Here is a 19,880-nt window from a genome sequence, read left to right as displayed (position 1 = left end):
TAGGATAAAGCAGTAATTGGTTAGTTGAATGCTGAATAAAGGAGATCCATATCAATAACCTCCTCCATATGGAGTGTAAATGAACTTTGGGGCAGTTGATGTTGTTGCACTCAAAATTGGCCTAATGAAGATGCTGAAAATGTCACACACACACACACACACACACACACACACACACACACACACACACCTTTCAGCAGATAGATGCGATCAAAGCACCACATCTCATCCAGCGTTCCCACCTGAATGCATGCATAAACACACCCATACACACAGTCACAGTCAGTGGTATACCAGTGGCTCCTGGTGGCGCCTCTGCAGCTGTACTGGGGGAGGCTGAGGCTCTGTTGGAATCCAGCAGAGAGTGGATCCAGTTGGAGGCTCCCTGTCGGAAATCTCTGAGCAGCAGAGCTGTGTCTCTCCTCACCATGCTCATCGTGCTCGCCTTCTCTATCTGTGTCTCGGTTTGCGGGTCAGCACCTGGAGAAGGAGACATGGAGGAAGGCTTAGTAGGATAGCTGATAGAAGATCGATGTACAAGAGAGATAAAAAGTGGTTTTGTTATTCTTGAATAAGCATGAATGAGTAACAACAGAAAGGATGGGAAAGAAATAACAGGAAAGGCATAATAGTGAGTTAAGTAGAAAAAAATGACAGTTGTTGGTTCAATACTGCAACATAGCAATTTGTATCACAGATAGCAATACACGTGATGAGTGTAGGAGTAAGTAGAAAATGATTAGTGTTTTAGTTCAGTTATTGAAAGGCGACACAGGATAAACAATATCTCTGTCAGAATTTAGCATATGTTGCAAATTACGGTCCTCCTTTTCTTGTGAGACAACAATTTATCAAAAGACTTGTAAGTGTTCTGCTTTTTACATGCATTTTTGACAACACATGAAAAACAATCTATATCCTAATAAGTTTGAGTTATTTCAGACACAATACAATACGGCTAGAATAAAATCAATAAAGATTTATGATTACAATTTCTTATATTATACACATTGTGTACTACATAAGGAACAGTGACATCCAAGATGAGAGCAAAATAGTTTCATGATTAATAAGATTGTTATTACTGTCCTAAAACAGACATTAGTTTCATTGACACAAAATCTATTTAAATGTAGCTTTTTAGTATTTTAGCTGGTGGTCAGACTCATTAATTAAAAAAAATATGTTTAGACGGAATTATTTATATATATATTTAAATGGAATAGAATATCTTAATTGATAATGAAAATAACTGTTCCAGCACTGCAAAAGAAAACACACCTTTGAAGTGGGATTGAATGAGGTACTTATCCATACTTTGGTGTTCTGAAGGGTTAGTTTGAATTCACCAAAGTCACACAATAACACAAACAAACTGATCGAGGCATCGATGGACCACAAACTCCCGTGTTCTGCGAGGGAAAAGTACTGTTTTTGTCAAACGAGTCTGGCATCAACAACAGTGAAGCCCATTATGTTAAGAATATATGTATAATGTGGAGCAGCAGAGACATGCAATAAAATGGAGGAAAATAGACGTAAACTTAATTCTCAACTCCACCAGATAAATGAAAAATCCAGACCAGATTTTCTTTTTTAAACACCCACACACACACACACACATTTACCAGCGTAGGCGCTGAGACACCTGGAGAGCACACTGAGCGGCAGCAGGGGATCCATAAGTGTTAGCAGACGGGAGGGAGATGCGTAGGCGGTCAGCAGGGTAGCCGGGTAGACTGCCACGATGCCATCTGGCATTCGCACACCAAAGGCAGCAGCGCGCATTGATGTCGTCACAGACAAGTTGCCTCCCGCACTGTCACCAGCCAGACACACTTTCTCTCCGGTCCAGCCTGGAGAGATAAAAATAGGACAGTGATGATAGCGGTGAAGAAAAAGAGGGAAAGAAAACAATGGGAAAACATAGAAAAGTGGAACATAAAATGAAATGAGACATCTAAGAGAAAATGCACTGTGGTGCAAGAAAAAGCAGTGTGACCCAAATCAAGTAACAGGATCTCTCTTCTCCACCATAACACTGCTGAATATGTGGCTGCTTTAAGGGGGTGTTGTCTCGCTGTCTGCCTCATGGCCGTGATATTGTTTTCTTGTACACTACAGCACAAACATATTGCACTGCGATCACTGTTAATTTGACACAGCGTGCTTCAGCGGGCGGATGTACCCCAAATCGACCAGATGTCTTTTGTTGTCTGCCTGAATATCGAGCATCATAATTTGTGTGATTTTGCAGAACACAGGGTAAAGTGCAAGACATTGTGCTGCAGCAAGATTACTTGCAAAGTGATGAATTCTCTTGAGGGGTACAGGGAATTGGTAAACGTTGGCGAGGATTTACAGAAGCAGTCCACAGGACACCTTCACTCTGAAATGAGTGAGTTTGACCCCTTTTGTTATGCCTGCTCATTAAGTAAAATAAATCTACTTTCTTTTACCTGCCTAATGTATTTAGCATTTCAACTGCATATACTTTTCCAACTACTTTAATAATTAAACAGAAAATGTATAGGGGAGCTAAAAAAGCCAGCACTCCAAAATAAACAATGCTGTGTGATTTATGTGTACCTAGTAGGTGGTGGTTTCTCAGAGCCCAGCAGTAGGCATAGAAACACTCCTCCAGGGCCCTTGGGAAGGGGGCCTCAGGGGCCAGAGAGTAGTCCACTGACAGGATGGGGACACCAAGGTCCTGGGACCAGCTCTTCAGATAGGGCTGCGCCAGACAGAAGACATGGGAATGGAGGGGGGAATTTATGAATATAAAAACACTTACTTTCACAGTGAATATATTACATGTTGTTAAATGTATGAGAAACAACAGCGACCACAATAAAACAAAGAGGTTGAGTGACAGAGAGAGAAAGAAATGTAGTGGGAGAGAGATGCGTGGGGGTAGACATTAAGCAGCAAGGATGAAAAGTTATGAAAATGATGTGTCCCTCTGATGTCATCTGTCTGCTTTCTGGCTTACTGTCTAGACAAAGGGAGAATGAGCTGTCCTCACAGTAACCTTCATTTTCTTTATTCTTATACGGTAATAACAAAAGTGCCCACATGTCCTACTTTGCTGTGTATGAAGGAAAAAGACAAAGGCAAGGGGATGGTGTGGATTTACAGGGATTGTCTACCAAAGCAAACTTACTTTCAGAATACTTTGTTTCTCTTTTTCGTGTTGCTACAGTCAAGTAAAGTGTTTACTATTCTTATGCCAACCTAAGGCAAGTGCTTTACTTCACAGCTGCAATGCAGTGACCTTAAAATGTGAGAAAGGCATCAAAACTTGACAAACAAAATATTCCTTCCACCTTGCATTTGTCCTTTCCTCCTCTGTCTTTATCTTCTCCAAACACCTTTTTGACAAGCTATGACAGGGCTGGCAGTGAAAGTGACAGCTCTCCATTCACAATGCCAGAAAAAGCACAGTGTGTGTATGTTTGTATGTTGCCTCACCAACCAGTGATTCAGTATGAAAAAAAAGTAGCAGCTACAGCAGTGCTGTCTTAAAGCCGTACTTGTCACAATAAATCTTAAGAGTGAGACCGCTGACAAGTGAGTGTGTGAGTTCAAGCACTGTTTCGGTCAGTGTGGGTTTGTACAAATCAGCAAATGTGTGTGCGTGCGCAACTGTGTGTGAACAACAGCCATTGTTGCCAGCGAGTGTCAATATATGCCAGAATCCATGGACAGGTGTCTGGCAGTTCATCATCTGCCTGCATACAAAAAGCGAAGGGCTCACAACAAATGGCCCAAGAGATGAGTGGGTACACACGTACACACACACACACACACACACACACACACACACACACACACACACACACACGTTTGTTTCACTATCTTTGTGGGGACCCGTCATTGACATAATGCATTCCCTAGCCCCTTACCCTAACCTTAATCATCACAACTAAATGCCTAACCTTAACCCTTACCCTCACCCTAACCATAACCTAATTCTAACCCTAATCCTAAAACCAAGTCTTAACCCTCAAACAGCCCTTTAATCGTGTGGGGTCCAGCATTTTGGGCCCCACAAGGCTGTGCAGACCCCACAAGTATACTGTATTCCCCGGTTTTTGGACCCCAAGAATATAGTCTCACTCACACACACACACACACACACACACACACACACACACACACACACACACACACACACACACACACACACACACACACACGTTAATCTGCAAGCTTATACCTCTACTCAGTAGAGTCTACTGGGATTGTGCGTGTGTGTGTTCCCTGCCCAAGTTGCTAAATGCACAGATGCCAACACATCCATTCCTGTGATCTCAGTATAATTGGGCACTGAGAGGACCAAAGGCTCCTGCCACTGAAGTCCAACTCTCCATCTCGCCCAGACAACACGCGAGACAGGATCGAGGGAAGGATACAGGAGTAGAGGACAGACATATGAGAGGTAAAAGGGACAACCCTGGCCTCTGCCCTCAGAGAAACTTTTCATTTTTCTATTCTTGCTTCCTTGGCCTTACCTTGGGGATTAGGAGAGCATTAGGAAGAAGGTGAGTACAAAATAAGACAGGAAGGAGATGTTAAAAGAGTGAACTAAAAGGATTGTGTGAGATATTAAAAAAAATTTAGAGGGAGGATGCGATAAAAAAGGCAAGCCCTGAAGAAGAGAGAAGGATAGTCTGACAAGTCTTCCATTAGTGCCCGGGGTAATCTTTCTCTGCGGGGTTGTACAGTTCTCCGTTAATTCAACATGACAGCCCTGTTCACCCGTGTCTCTGATTGCTCCCTCTCATCCTCTTGTTGCTACGCAGCTTCAGATCAAGGATGCCCATGTCCTTGGCGATTTCACAGAGCCCTGTTCTGCTATAAGCAGCCTGATGCCACTTAAAGACCGCACACAGTCACAGATGACCAGATCAGCGTAGGCAGACAAGGAGAGGTAGGTGCACAAACTGTTAAAATAAGCTTTCTCGTCAATATGAAGTAAGTAGGTTGGCTTCCTCCTGCTACTATTTCATATATTGTCTCTTATGTAAACTTATAATAAAACTGGTTGACAAAAACAAGACTTTCTTTAAGTGCTTTATGGAGCAATGACAAGAAAGATCCAACTCAATATTTAAGACATGAGGACAAAGCTTATGAGTATGTTAGTGTCCCCTTTTCTATCACAGTGATCTAGAAATTAATTATAGGACATGAGCCCCTCCTCTATGAGAAAAAAAGAGTAATGAGGATTAAGTGAATGACAGGAAGCAATGATTACATGAAAGAGACAAGCAAGCCTTGTGTGCACCTTACCAGTGAAGAAGGCATGGAGGGAGGGCATAGTGTCACTATTTATATTTCACAAGTTTTCAGGGATTCATTACAAAAAATTATCTAAAAGGGCTCATTACATGTCACACTATTGACCAAGGAAGAGATTTATTTTATTTATTTATTTGACAGGGACAATGCACAGCTCCTTAGCAGTACCAGAGTTAATTTTCATCTGTAGTCCCTGGGCAGGAAACAGAGGATAACATCTCTGTCAGAAGGGAAACCTAACACTGGAGTATAAAAATGCTAACACAACAGTAAAGGACAACAATCAAATTTCACAGTATTAAAACTCGCCCACTACAACAACAAAAAACCAAAACACAAAAACACCACTTTGACAACAAGAACCACAACATGAAGACATTTAAACAACAACAATAACAACATTAAAACACCACTACAACAGGACTTCACAACATTAAGGTTAGCTGTTTGGGTTTATGCTTGATGGGAACATAATTGGGTTGATTTCAGCCATGATTTCATCTTTAATTTAAAACCAGCAAAGCTGTTACATTCTCTGATCTCGCTTGGTACTGAGTTCCAATACTTTGTGGCTCTAACAGAGCAGACCAGATTTAGACTGCTAAGTCCTCTGTTCCTCTGCTGTCAACTAGTGCCCGTCTCCTCTACACTTAAATTAGCCGAGGTTCAATTACAATTAGTTTAAGAAAACACAGCCATAGAACGGATGAGAAGCTGAACTGGATGACTGCTGTGGCAACACTGGCTTAAATCCTGGAAAAACAACATCTAAGCCAGGTGTCTAAAGGTGGAGGTGCAGTGTCTTCAGCATTTGGATATGTATACACCATATCACATAATATACTGTTTCCTGCATTTTTAACCAACTGTTTCATTATAAATATCACAAATGGGTCAAATACATGATATACTAAATGTAGCTTGTGAAAAGTCTTTTGGATTCAGTTTTTCTTGCAAAATAAAACTAATCACATTGCTTTTCTAGTCAGGAGTAAGGAAAACTCTATTTGAAGAGTACCATCTCACCTCATGGGACTTGGAGGTCTGGGCCACAAATCCTCCCCCATGGAAGTGGATCAGGAGACAGGGAGATGAGGGGAGGCGCTTGGTCTTCAGCCCCAGCGACAAAGAGATGGCGCCCCCCTCAGCGCGGGCAAGAGACAGCAGAGCTTCGCTGTCCTGGAGAGAGTGAGATAGAGAGGTGGAGGAAGAGGAACGAATGAACAAAAGAAGAGAAAAAAAAAGAAAAAGAATCACATACAACTAATATAGAACATCACATGATAACAGTTGATGATGTTTGCATCACTCTCATAACTGTCCACAGACTGTGTATACTGCAAACAAAGCCTTGTTTTCATTGGTAATATATTTTATTGCTAGTGTTAGCAACAGGGCTCCTGTGAGAGAACGATTTACTAGCTGTTCTGCAGCAGCTTGCTGCCAGCCTCTTTGGGCCTGCATGAACACACACTAATTCCCATTCATTAACAAAAACAAGAAGGGAGTGTAGCTTTGGTTGAGAGGGAGGGTTTCCGCAGATGCAGGCTTGTATTTTGTGACATTAAAAAAGACACTGTTGTTCTGTTGGAGCGTGATCAATGGCTAAAAAGGGTTTGTTGATAGCATGTCTGGTTAAGTGCTAGGCTACAAAGAAAGGAGGAGTGCAAGCTTGGATGGAGAGAGGGAGTCTCCCAAGAGAATTAGGTAGGGAGGCAGAGTAGAAAAAGTGAGAGTGATACCTATGACAGAGAAATAGAGAGAGAGGGACATAATGAAGGGGATTAAGTCCATGAGGATGAGTCGGAGCTGTCGTTTACTCCAGCTCAGAGGAATACCAGATATGTTATTACATACTGTTCGAATATTTTAAGAACTTGTTTGACTGGTATATGCAAGCTGGTTTAAAAACTGTCATAAACTAGGTCACACAACTAATACTTTGCTTGTCTAGTTTTGCATAAAATCTGACATTATGAAGCTGTTTTTATTGCATTTTCCAATCCACCACTACAGTGTGAACATGATGATTTAAATACCTGTCCTTCACGTAAGTCATAGGAGATGAGCCTCATCTGAACTGGAGCAGTGCCGATGTGAGCTGAGGGTGGAGCTATAGTTACAGATGCTCTGTGGTTGGCCGCCAGGGGAAGGTCAAAGGGCACGGCGGGCACAGAAAGAGTCCGGTTCACCTTAACTTGAGTGGATGTCATACTGGCAAGACTCTTGAGGAAGAGATGATGGAGAAAAAAGAGAAAGAGTTGGACAGAATGAATTGAGACAGAAAGTCAGAGAGAAACAGAAGAGTGCAAGTTACAGAGCGAGTCAGGTCACTGGTGAGAGAGAAAAACAGGATGAATAAATCATGAACCCCATTAAATAAATTTAATTCCACTCTATTATTACTATCGGCCTATAGGCCAAAATGCATAATCATAAAAAGGTACTTTTACCAGAGAAAAGTAAAATATTCCGGTTACAAAATTTTAAATTGAAAACAGGGCAGCACACTTGTCTGTGTGCATGGGTTAGTGGTGATAACATGAGTAGATTACAGATACCTTAGGAATGCGTTTGTGTGTGAGAAGAAGCATTACCAGTCTACTCACCGACAAGACTTCGGTCTCAGTGATGTTCCAGAAGGCCTTCCAGAAATGGACGTCCAGGTTCTGGGTGATGCGTTCAAATTCTGCCCCTCTCAACTCTGGGTCAATGGCGTACTTCCCGGAGGTAAAGAAAGAGCTGGCTGCTACACCTGGGGCAAGGAGTAAGAATGACATAATGAGGAGGGTATAATATTGGGTAGGAGACACCAAAGAAAGAGAAATACAAGAAATGGGATTAGAGTTCAAAGAAAAGGGAAAGAATCGAGGAACGTGTATGGTTGAGGAGGGAGTGGAAATGGAAACGAAAAGTGATGGCGGACAAATGACAAAAGCTCAGAATAATGGGGATGAAAACAGCGAAAGACAAACGGTAGAAAGGAGGGCATAAAGCAATAACATTTAGAAAAAAAATCGCTGATAATGCAAAAGAAGGAAGGTGAAATGATGGAAGGAAAGGCAGATGGTCAAGAAGGAAATAGAGTGCTAAAACACGGCAAACCTCAGAAATAAGGCCCTAATCGAGAACAGTCGTCAAACTCAACAGAGTGAATTGGCTTTGACGTACTCAAAGCACTATAATCTTATTGCCACATGGATGTTTCAGGTCCACTGTGCTAGTGCTAATTTTGAAACAGAATCATTTCATGGTATTGCAATCGAATTCTACCCTGCCCCCCCTGGAGGGAATTCCACTCTTAGACAGCTTAGGACAGCTAATGCAGCTAAGGAGCTGGAGGACAGAAGCAATTTCTTCATAAAGGCCTATAGCATGTGTTCACTACAGAGGACTTTGACGAAGGGGTGAGAAGGTTCCAGTACACTCACCGTATGGTGCAACACCTCCTGCCTCCACTGTGGTGCAGCACAGAGCGCAAGAAACCATGAGAGTCAAAATGATTCTTTTTTGAATGTTAAATATTAACGTGTGGGCACGCTGAAAAATGTGTATATGATGGTGCATGTTTTTCTATTCCTGCCTCTGTACATAACTGGGTGCATGTTCAAAACATTTTGAAATATAGAAGAAGCACACCAGCTAGCCCTTGAGATTCCAAAGGATGAAAGAGCATCTACAATCCAAGCACACAACATCAAAAGGTACACTGTCAGGGGCCAAGGAGCAATGTAGAAGAGGCGGCGTGTGGATGAGTGCGATCTATGAATGAGAATTAAGTGACTGGATGATGAGAGGGTACAGCTTGTAGACGAGATGATGCTGACCTATTCCTGACTGATGGCGTTTGTAGTTTTCTCCAAAGGCCACAAGGCCAATAGCGATGGTCTGGAGACAGGGCCGAATGCCTGGACTGAACTGGAGGGATAGACAAAAACAGAGACAGGCTTTAAATTATTATCCATGGTGCATTTAAAAACAAGAAATGGACTACAATTAAAAAAACTGCTGTCATTCGATCAGAGAAAGTGAAACATAGATGATGGGATATCAGAATATCTTCATTTTACCTGCAGGTCTGGGCAGCAGGAGTCATTTGTATCTCTGTATTTGTTTCCTGGCTTTTACATATCACACTTCTGACAGCTCTTGCTCTCTTTTCAGGGTCAGTTCCTTTAGTCTGGTGACAAACTAACCCCTAGCACAGTTTTTGTTCTCTAACATCAACAGGTCACTTATTTTTTTAAACAGAATACCATTTTGATTGACAGGCTACGGGAGACTTGTGTAGGGCGCTTTATTCTGTACATGAAACACCCTAATATTATAACAAATATAATTTTTTTAGGAGCTACATAATCTAATATGGACAGTAACATAAGTAAAGTACCTTTGCCAGAACTGCAGATGTAAGTACATCCAGTTGCTTGTCTGTACAGTATGTGTCAAGTGAGAAATGGTGAGTTTGAGGTTGCTTTCCATTACATTTTCTCTGCATTGTTGTGAGATGTTTTATTATTGTTCTTTATGTACATTTAGGTTTTTAAATCCCCTGCCTTTCTTTCTTCGTGTCCTACTTTTGCTTCACCTAAAAACCCCGTTCTGGACCATCAAGCATGAGGCACTGCTACTTCTAAGCCTCCCCATTCACAATTCCCACCACCTATCCCTGCGCCATGCAGCTCATCTCACCTGAAAGCCAAGGCAACGGCCATAGAAGCACCCCTTGTGCATGGATGAGTATTCGCGGACAAAGCTCTCACTGAGGCCACTTTCATCCTGGAAAAAAAGGTTGCCATGGCTGTTGTCATGTAGCATACGTTGAGCCAGGTAGAGCAGGGCGCGCAGCTGGCACAGAGCGTTGCAGTAGGCCTCCATCTCCCCCGCATTGTGTGCTACTCGAAAAAAGATGCTGCGGCGGTTGGCGGTGATGTAGCGCCCCTTCTGGATGATGTGGAGAAGGCAGCAGCGCACTACCTAGAAAATGATGAAGAATGTGTGAATAAAATTTGGGGGGAAATAGTTTTTTTTCCCAAAATGTGTCATCTACTGTGCCATGTCACCTGCTCCATACACCAAATTAAAAATCAGCATAGCAAGTTCATTTAAGTTGAATAAAATAAGCACATTATGGTTATTTTATTGGTTAATAAAAGGACAGACTTGTTACAAAATGATATGTAATGATGTGTATTCTTGAGATAATGAATGAATGGACTTTAGGTTGTCATTTCTTTTCTTAAAAATGGATCCATAGCATTTTGACTTATAACAAAGCAAGTCATAGTTTTTAATTGTGCAATCATTAAAGAGCCATGTCTTCTGGGTCTGCTTAAACTGTAATTAAGATTAGGTTGTTAAGTTTGAAGGAAGAAAAAAAACAAAACAATGTATGATAGCATGCGTGAATGCGAGCATATGAAAAGCTTGCTGTTCACAAGGGTCTTACAGATTAGTCTGAGTAGCACTGTGGGAATGAGAAGGATTATAAATGTGGAAATGGAAAGGCAAGAAAACAAAGCAGCATTCATTTGCTGCTATGCTAGACTCGTTCAGTTGTGTTAGGTTGTAGCCACTGAAGGTCATGATGTTTCATCAATAACTGCAGAAGAGTACAGTGGGTACAGTAGAGTAAAATATTCCGCAGCTGGAGGAATTTATCTAACCTGATTTGCAACATAAAATCAATCTGTAAAACAAATGGACTGACCTTGAAACAAAGTGATATCAAGGTAAAGAGGGGCTGGCGAGCACTTTCTCACAGTGTGGAGGGAATATTGATACGAATGTATTGTGTTATGAGGCTTATTATTTTCAATGTAATCCAATGCTTGACTCGTGCACACAAAACATCCCACAGCTTACCTTGACCAATGAGCGATAGCCATTGGCAGGAATGTGTGGGTCAAAGTCATAATGATGGTAAACTGCAGCGAAGCCGGAGATAACAGGCTCCAGGCTGCGAGCATGCTCCTTGATCAGCTTCATGGTATCCACCAGCCGCCGTGCCGCATCACCCTGTGAACCCTTGGCTCCTCCTGAGAAGAAGGTAGCATTCTCTTCGCACACACTGTACAGGGCCGCAAACACTGCCTTGGTGTCCATCACTAAGAGCAGTGAGATAGAGAAGCAAGACAAAGGTTGAAACCGAAACAGAAATCCATTATACGTATGGAAGGTTGCATGTGCATAATGATATTTTCCAATAATAATTCATGTCATTCTTTATGTCATGAAATTTCTCTTTTCGGCAGATTACTGACTTGTATGCCAATAACACCCACTGATCTCGCTATCAATTATGCCACCTTGCTGACTCCCATGCATACTTAATTTGTAGAATTAGAGATCTTTTTTTTTCTGTAGTTGTTAAACTTGACTGTCAGCTGGTATCTGGTCCTGCAAGCATAAAAAAACACAGCAGCCTGATTCCTATTCTGCACCACACCCACACTTGATATTAGCATGTAGACACTGTGCAAGGTGGGATATCATTGGATATATCCTACATAATGTTCTCTTACTCCTATTAACTAATCTTGCATAGCCTGGCGTATAGAAGCTCATTGATTGAAATGGGTTAAGCAAGCCTTGAAATTAAATGATGTAAAGCCGGGCTAAGCAGCCAAAATCCACCAAGATCTAGGCAGACATGCATGGAAAAGGAGGAGAAGGCAGAGGCCCTGTCATGCTGCTGGGAAAAAAACAAAGATTAGTCATACACTGACGAAAACACATAAACACACTCACGTAAGAGTCCCAAAGGGAGGTATACAGCTGACAACACACAGCTGAGTCTGTTTATCAAGTGTGCCCATACCCTTGTCCTAATGCAGCATAACAAAGATCTAGTGCTATGTCCCTGTTGGATTCCTACTGTTGGACTGAGCTCTTCTGACAAGTCACCTGAGACATCTGTTTCCACAACACCTAAGCCTGGGAACTAGCTGGTACTTACTGTATAGTGTGACTAGTATGCTGAGAGGCAGAGGAAAGAGGAGAAGGACTGGTGGAATAAAACAAAAGGATCGGAGACAGCAGTGCTTCCCGAAATAGATGTGAAAGTGAGAACTTTAGGGGAGAAGCGGAAAATAATGTCTTTGTTATGGATGGGTTTTAACCATCATTACCTTGCAGGACTGAAGAATGAGAAAGAGATAATAGTTAATGATCGGATTGAAAAAATACTGCTGCGTTAAATCATCCTTAGTTAAACTTAGTTAAACTATGCATACCTCTTGAACATCCCAAATGACATCAGCTGCCCAAACTTTTGCTTTTATAACTTCAACTGAGGCCAGTACAATAAAGCAATACAGAAAAATAAATAAATAAAGTAAAAACAGCACAGTGGTTTCTTCATAGATCCCCAAAGCAACATCTTGGGATGTGGAGCACAGATTGCCTATGCATGCTAAAAAGTGAACCGATTCTACAAAAGTGAAATATTGTTTTGAGGGTCACAGAAATAATAGAGCCCTTATCGCACATTATTCTGCTATTCCCTGCCATTCAGGAAGAGTAATAGGGGAGGCAATTTCAGTTTGCTGGGAGGAATTACCCCCCACGACATCCAGGAAGAGACATTTATCAGCCAGATGACTTCTAGGACACGCATATTGCATTAAAAATTTCTTCAGCAGTTGCCTGTCTTCTCATTTTTCTGTCTCGTCATTACCTTTAACTCCTTAGGGAGGGCTTTTTTTTTTTAACCATAAGCTACAAGGTAAGATGCCCTTCTATATGGACATTATTCCATATTTGATGCCAATGTGTCACAGTTAAAGGTTTAGCCATGGATAAATCAATTAAATCATATCACAAAGATTTCTTTCAAAATCTTTTGAAGTTGGCAAAACTGAAAAATGTCCACTTCAGCATTTAGCACTCTGCTACTGGGTTAGATTATGCTAAAACTGGAAAATATGTCTCATCTGAATACACCCACCTTTAACCCCATGTTACAGAGTTGGGCCTTTTAACATTACAGAAACCAATGACAATGCAGAAATATGTAGTTATGTGCCATATCCACTTATTTATGTTCACCGTTTCTATTTCTGTCACAAGCCAAATTGTTGTAATCATCTGCAAACTGCGATGTCCCTTTGAATTTAAGAGGCATTAGGCCCTAGGGTATAGAGATGGACTGAAAGAAATCTTCAGAGCCAAATGAGTGGACTACACAGATGGATTGCCAAGTAAGTTTTCACTTGCATGGACTTTGCCTTGGTGCGTTTGGTGCATACATTAAACGTATGAAAATGTAATAAACAATAGAGCAAAGTACTGCAACTGTTAAGAACATAAATATAAAATGGAAATATTACAATACAAATGTAAAAGTCTATAATAAATATGTACAATATAACTGTTTAAAGGCTGTACGGTTTTGTGCAGGGTATGCAAAAATAATCTGGTCCAATCTAGTAATTCAGGGATAATAGTCCAGGATGTGTGTTAATGTAATGTGTAGTTGGGGGTTAAGTGTCTGTCAGAGTCTGTCAGTGAGGATCCTGGGCGTTGTAGATGTGGCACACTGTAGCTGGGAATAAACTGTTTTTGTGGCGGGAGGTTTTGGTCCTGATGGACCGCAGCCTCCTGCCAGAGGGAGTGGTTCAAAAAGTTTTATTTAAAGCTATAGTGCGTAGTTTATGCCTCCCCCATGAGGAATTCCAAGTAACGACAACAAAACTGTCATACTGTCAAACTGCCACATGATACAATGGAGGAGGTGATAGACTTGATGGTCGCAGTGTAGAAGTGCACCATCATTGTCTTTGGCAGGTTGAACTTCTTCAACTGCCGCAGAAGGTACATCATCTGTTGTGATTTTTGATGAGATAATGGAGCCCAGGAAGTGCAAGGACTCCACATTGTTGACTAATGAGTCACCCAGGGTGATAGGGGCGGGTGGGGCTGCATTCTTCCAGAAATCCACAACCATCGTCACTGTCTTCAGAGCGTTTAGCTCCAGGTTGTTCTGACTGCAGCATGTCACCAGATGGTCAATCTATCACCTGTAGGCGGACTCCTCCCCACCAGAGAGGAGTCCAATGAGGGTGGTGTCGTCTGCAAACTTCAGAACTTCTAGAAATTCCTGCAAAGCTTAGTTAAGCAGCTTGGGGCCTTATTTCACACTGATTAAACCATGTGAAAGAAACACTCTAAAATAAACTTGTCTCGTGAATTTAAGGAGAACTCCACACTAATACAGAATTTACATTGTGCTAGTTATCATCTTAAATTACAATCTAGAAATATAGCCAACTATCTCCCTAACATGCCTCTGAACATCAGAACTTGAATTTGTGATCTCTGGTGACACGTTTTGAGTTTGATTCATTTGACAGACAATTAACATTAACACCATGGGCTGTGTTCAGAGAGTGTTTTTTATCCAAATGACTTCTACTGTGATTTAGATCTTACAGCTGTAAATGAGCAAATTCCCCCTCTATCCCAGTTAAATCCTAATTGGTTCTGTCACTACATTCTACAGTAGTTGTTCCCTTATTCACTGACTCTGGAAGAGCTTTAGGGCATGTCTCGACTCTACATGACATCACCACTACAGTTTGTTCATCTTAGAGAGGCGTCCAAGCAAAACGGAGCTGCACAGGATTAAGAAAATGTGAATTACATTTTGGGGTGGATGTTATCTTTACTCGAGTCTCAAATACTGCAGAGTTGTAGCAGGAGAGAAGGATCCAGGAGGCACAAAACATTAGTAAATTGGATTTTTTTTTTTGCCAATATATTATGCAAACATCAATCCTACAAATCCATCATGAAGATCAATGAAGGAAGCCTACAGTACTTGCATACATCATGTCAATACAATTCAGCAGCTAAAAGGACAAACACACAATCCTGGGACATGTTGCTCCATCTCAGGTATTGGTCAAGATGTGATTACGTACTACTTGTAAATGTTCTGAAGCTGACAACACAGATAACAGTTACCTAATGTGCAAAAACTCAACTCATATGTCGGCATAAAACTGGAAACACTAAGAGACACACACACAAAGAACATCTATAAATAAACATTCATCTGCCTGCATAAACACAAGCAGCAGTGCAGCCTTAGGGAACACAATGACTGTTTTGCTCAAGCAGTCACCCAAATGCCATGCTGCAGGACCAGCTATAGCAGTGAAACCAGTTTGGGCAAGCAGCCAAAATTAAATTACATTGCTTAATTAGAGCTGGTGGTACAACTCTCTTAGCTGGGCAAGCCAATAGTCCTTATGTTGATAGAGTAAGCTAGGCAGGAACTTTATGAACCCCTGGATTAGCATAAGCTGTTCTAAAACATGCCTAATGACAATGAAGCCAGCGGACATTACACCCCTGTCTAACTACAGGGAGTATATGATAAGCAAATAAAATGCAAATGAACAATTACGCGAAGCAGTGCAATCTAATCAAGTTCAAACATGCCACGGCCCAGTGAAGACTTCACCTTTGTTTGACAAGGTTAATGCCTCAAACAAAAAAACAATTTAGCTGTCACTCACTACACAAATACATGGCTCACCTGCTTGCAATATCACATCTGCCTTTTGTGCATCAGCAAATGCTCCACATATCTACGTCTTTCTATGTCAGTACCGAACAATATGTTTCAGCATCATCCCTTACTGTGTTACTGACAAAAGTGGTCACTGTAATCCCACTGCAACCATTGAATTGCACCTGGTTTCTTAACATTAAAGATGGATGAGAGTGGCCATTAATAAGTAATGTACAACAACCTACACCAGTGACATTACAGACATATAATGACTCCTGCAGGGCCCACATACAGTGTGAATTGAGTGTTTGTATAAAATTACCCACAGGCTGCTTCTGCATATATGCTATGGGCTAACTATTGAAAAGCTGGAAGAGAAAAAAAGTAAAAAGTGTTTACCAACGTCTGAGTTCAAGGCTCTGTCCTTGTCTGTCTCCTCTCTTCCACGATAGCGTCGAGCGCATGGGAAAAAAACAAAGAGAATGAAAGAAAGAGAGGAAGGAGATAGAGTTTTCCGACTGCTTTTGTTCTCCCTCTCACCGTCTGTCACTCCCTTGTATTTTCAATGTAGCTCTTCGTCTGTCAACCTCTGTATGTCAGACTGTCACAACCAATTCTACTCAGAAGCAATGTGTTGTCTCTCCCTTGTCCCTCCCATGCCTCTTTTAAAAAGGGGTAGGGAAGCTACAGACAACCCCGTCCCAGTTAACTTTCTCCTTGTGACAGTGGACTATTTTGCCATTGGCTGTTCAGCTTGCAACTCCCTGTGACCTTCAACCTAATTGGCAGATCACGTACAGAGAGACATTGGCAAAGACACAACCATGAGATCATACAATTGTTCAAATGTGGCTTTTTCATTTTAAGTGTCAAGTTTATTTCATTTATCTAGCACTTTAGAAGCAAACAGGTTTTGCACCTAAGTACTTCAAAAAGACGGACATAGGCCTATATGTGTACACATAAAACCATAAAGACATACATGTGCATAGATGCGCGTGTGTATATTGCATCTTCAGTGCTTCGTTTGATATTAAATAAGGTCACAAATCAAATGCAAACAAACAGCAGCCAAATCAATAATAATCAATGAATTTATTCATTAAAAATGATCATTTTGGCTTTGAAATTTAAAAATAATGAGTGCACTATTTACCAGAGCACACCACGTCTTAAAATTACTTATTTTATGTGAACAGTCAAAAAACTAAAAAAGGTACAAAGAAAAGGAAGAATGTCCTCACATATGGCTGTCTTGCTGTTTCCTGTTGCTCTAGTCTCAAAACATCTCACTAAAGGACTATAGTTGAAAATTAGCCAGCAGGCTAACACTGGCACATTACAGTAATGTTGATTAATGTGCCTTGTCCTTGAAAATGAAATAAAAAAAAAACAGTACAGCATTATTAGACAATCATTAGAAACGGAAAATTGTGACAAACAGTTTGATTAATCAACTAATCATTTCCTCGCTAATCACTATGTTAACATTATTTCATCAAACATTAAACCCACATTAGGTAAGAGCCCTGCACCTTCAACCAAAATGAACTTCTTCGTCCACCAGCCAAATGTCTAGTGAATGTTCAAATTTTATCAGCCACTCAACAGAAAACCAGAAAAACATTTTGAGTTTGGTAATAGAGAGGATGGACTTGTACGGAGCTTCAAGTCAATTAGATTTTTTTCTCTTGAATGTATATGAGTTTTTTTTTGGCTGGTGAGTGAAGCAAATCTACCAGCCGCATTTGGCTGGCATATGGTGCTAATTTTGAAGCCTGTCTGCAACCTATAATAATATTTAAGTAGGTACTATCTTTTGGTGGCACCTGTGGTAGACTTCTGTGTCTTGAACAATGTTTATGTAGCATCTTTAAAACATATTTGTCATTTGTGTATGCAGCAGAAATGTGCTTTATGTGCCCACTGATTAAGAAATATGAATGTTTGGCAATGAATGCAGAACTTGGACAACGTGTGCACACCCAAAACAGAGGAACAGATGTAATTCAGAGAATCTATTCTAGGGGGAAATTATGCACTTAGTTTAGACTTCTTGGCTGATATCACAGATGACAGTCCCATAATTCAAAGAACTGAGACATGACCCCTCACCCAGTCACAGAAATACAGAGATCCACAAACACACCCAGAACACTGAGACACAGAAACCAAAGACCTACGTGTTGCTCTTATTGCTTTGGCTATATAGGCTTATTTTATGGAAGACATTTAGACATGTCACAACAGGAAATGCATACATTTAAAAAAATACAAATAATGATGGTTGAATTCCTTCAGTATTAGGGTCCTGCATGCTGGCTCACTGTCACGACTTTCAAGGACACTTTACAGAACGGCACTATTGTTACCGTTATCAGTAACACATGTACTTTCCCTACTAGAAATCAACATGTCTTCTGGTTAAAAGGCCTATTAGCTGTAACTTCTGTACAAATACACACAAACAACTAGCAGTTCTTGTTTGGGGAAAAAGTGCTTGTTTGCATTTGTGGCAAGAAATTACAGCCGGGCTGGGGCCTTCCTCACAGAAAACTTCAAGCTACTCTAATGGGCTAGTTTAATGTTGAGCTACTTCTTAATGTCAGTGTGATTAACTGTGCTGGTCTTGTCTAGGCCGTTTCTAACTCATGGCTCTCTTGAGTTTCTCTTTATCAAATCTAAACAGACACATTCAAGATGTGGTAAATGTAAAGTCTGGGTAAATGTAAGCCCAAGGATATGAAAACACAGTGACTGATCCTTGAAGTGGAACTCACCGTTACAATACAGTGCCCTCATCTATCTATGCAAGTAAAAAAGTCTCAACAGTTATTTGTTGAGACCAGACAGTGTTAAAGGTAAAATTCCACCTTTAGGCCGTTTCTGTTATTTTCTTCTACAAGATATGGTATCTGGTCAGTCTTTTGGACTCGGCCAGATATCTGATACTCTACAAAATGCTATGTCTACAGGAAGCAAGCTTTAAAAATAGCAAACTTTGAGCAGTCCACATGCGAGAGGAAGGGTCAACAGCAGGGGCTCTGTAGTGTCGTGTTTAGGAGGCTTTGACCCTTCTCCCAGACAGCGCACCTTCAAACACACAAGGCCAAACTGAACAACAGGAAACTAGTAACAATAAGCATCCACACCCCCTCCAAAGGGGATGCATAGGGCTTCCCTTCAGTTGTATAATGCAATGCATTTAAAGCTGCAGTAGGTAGAATGCAAAAAACACTAGAATTTGAAGTAGAGTGAGACCTCTTCCTGTGCATGGGCATGAGCAGAACATCCAATAGGAACACTCTCTGAAATGACCTGTGATTGGCCAAAGTCTCCCGTGACAGCTAGATTTTCTAAAGCCTTAAAGTGTTCATATTATGCTAAATTTCAGGTTCATAATTGTATTTAGAGGTTGTACCAGAATAGGTTTACATGGTTTAATTAAAGAAAATAAAACACCATATTTTTGTTGTACTGCACATTGCTGCAGCTCCTCTTTTCACCCTGTGTGTTGAGCTCTCTGTTTTAGCTACAGAGTGAGACATCTCACTTCTGTTCCATCTTTGTTGGGAGTCGCACATGCGCAGTAGCTAGGTAAGCACTGCTAGCTAATCAGAAGCAGAGTATGAGGGCATGGCACGCTAGCAGCTAGGCGAGCATTATAACGTGTGTTACAAAGTGACGCACGTTCGTCACGGAAGAAAAGGCTGGACTACAATAGAGCTGTTTGGAACAGTTTGTGAACAGTGTTTTCTGTTGGAGATGGTAAGTCCCTTTGGGGTGGACTTTGGGCTTTTTCACTTTGTACACCTATCATGCACAAAAAGGATAACACTATAAAGGAAAAGGAAAAAGGCAAACAGCATAATATGAGCACTATAAGCCGCCTACACATCATAAGCGATTTGTAGTTTCTGCGCACCGCTAGGTAGGGCGCAGAGCAAAGCGCAGCACAGATATTCGTCATCAAGGGTGGCAAGGGAGTTATTTCCTGATGACAGCTTCCCCAGTGGCCCTATCAATTGGCACTTTTCCTACATAGTAGGAAAAGCAC

The 19,880-nt window shown here is 41.2% G+C and overlaps 1 protein-coding gene across 6 annotated transcripts in view; it reads right to left on the bottom strand.

The window, feature by feature from the left end:
- The window catches only part of lipeb (lipase, hormone-sensitive b), a 28,007-nt gene that overhangs the window by 7,141 nt on the left and 986 nt on the right, over positions 1 to 19,880 (bottom strand). For 2 of the 6 annotated variants that reach the window (XM_036006730.1, XM_036006732.1), the window contains 11 exons: positions 16,223 to 16,263; positions 11,170 to 11,411; positions 9,997 to 10,281; positions 9,132 to 9,222; positions 8,736 to 8,762; positions 7,914 to 8,059; positions 7,344 to 7,529; positions 6,331 to 6,483; positions 2,590 to 2,734; positions 1,629 to 1,856; positions 295 to 480 (listed from right to left, as the gene is read on the bottom strand). In XM_036006730.1, coding sequence (XP_035862623.1) covers positions 295 to 480; positions 1,629 to 1,856; positions 2,590 to 2,734; positions 6,331 to 6,483; positions 7,344 to 7,529; positions 7,914 to 8,059; positions 8,736 to 8,762; positions 9,132 to 9,222; positions 9,997 to 10,281; positions 11,170 to 11,411; positions 16,223 to 16,263 — 1,730 coding nt within the window. Of the gene's footprint in view, positions 1 to 294; positions 481 to 1,628; positions 1,857 to 2,589; positions 2,735 to 6,330; positions 6,484 to 7,343; positions 7,530 to 7,913; positions 8,060 to 8,735; positions 8,763 to 9,131; positions 9,223 to 9,996; positions 10,282 to 11,169; positions 11,412 to 16,222; positions 16,264 to 16,363; positions 16,668 to 19,880 lie in introns of those variants that run through there. The other 4 variants (XM_036006733.1, XM_031288628.2, XM_036006731.1 and 1 more) reach the window with 4 other exon arrangements.

Source organism: Sander lucioperca, chromosome 10 (assembly GCF_008315115.2).
Source record: "Sander lucioperca isolate FBNREF2018 chromosome 10, SLUC_FBN_1.2, whole genome shotgun sequence".
NCBI lineage: Eukaryota > Metazoa > Chordata > Actinopteri > Perciformes > Percidae > Sander > Sander lucioperca.
The sequence above is the reverse complement of the archived record's forward strand: the minus strand, read 5'-3'. Positions and strand labels throughout refer to the sequence as shown.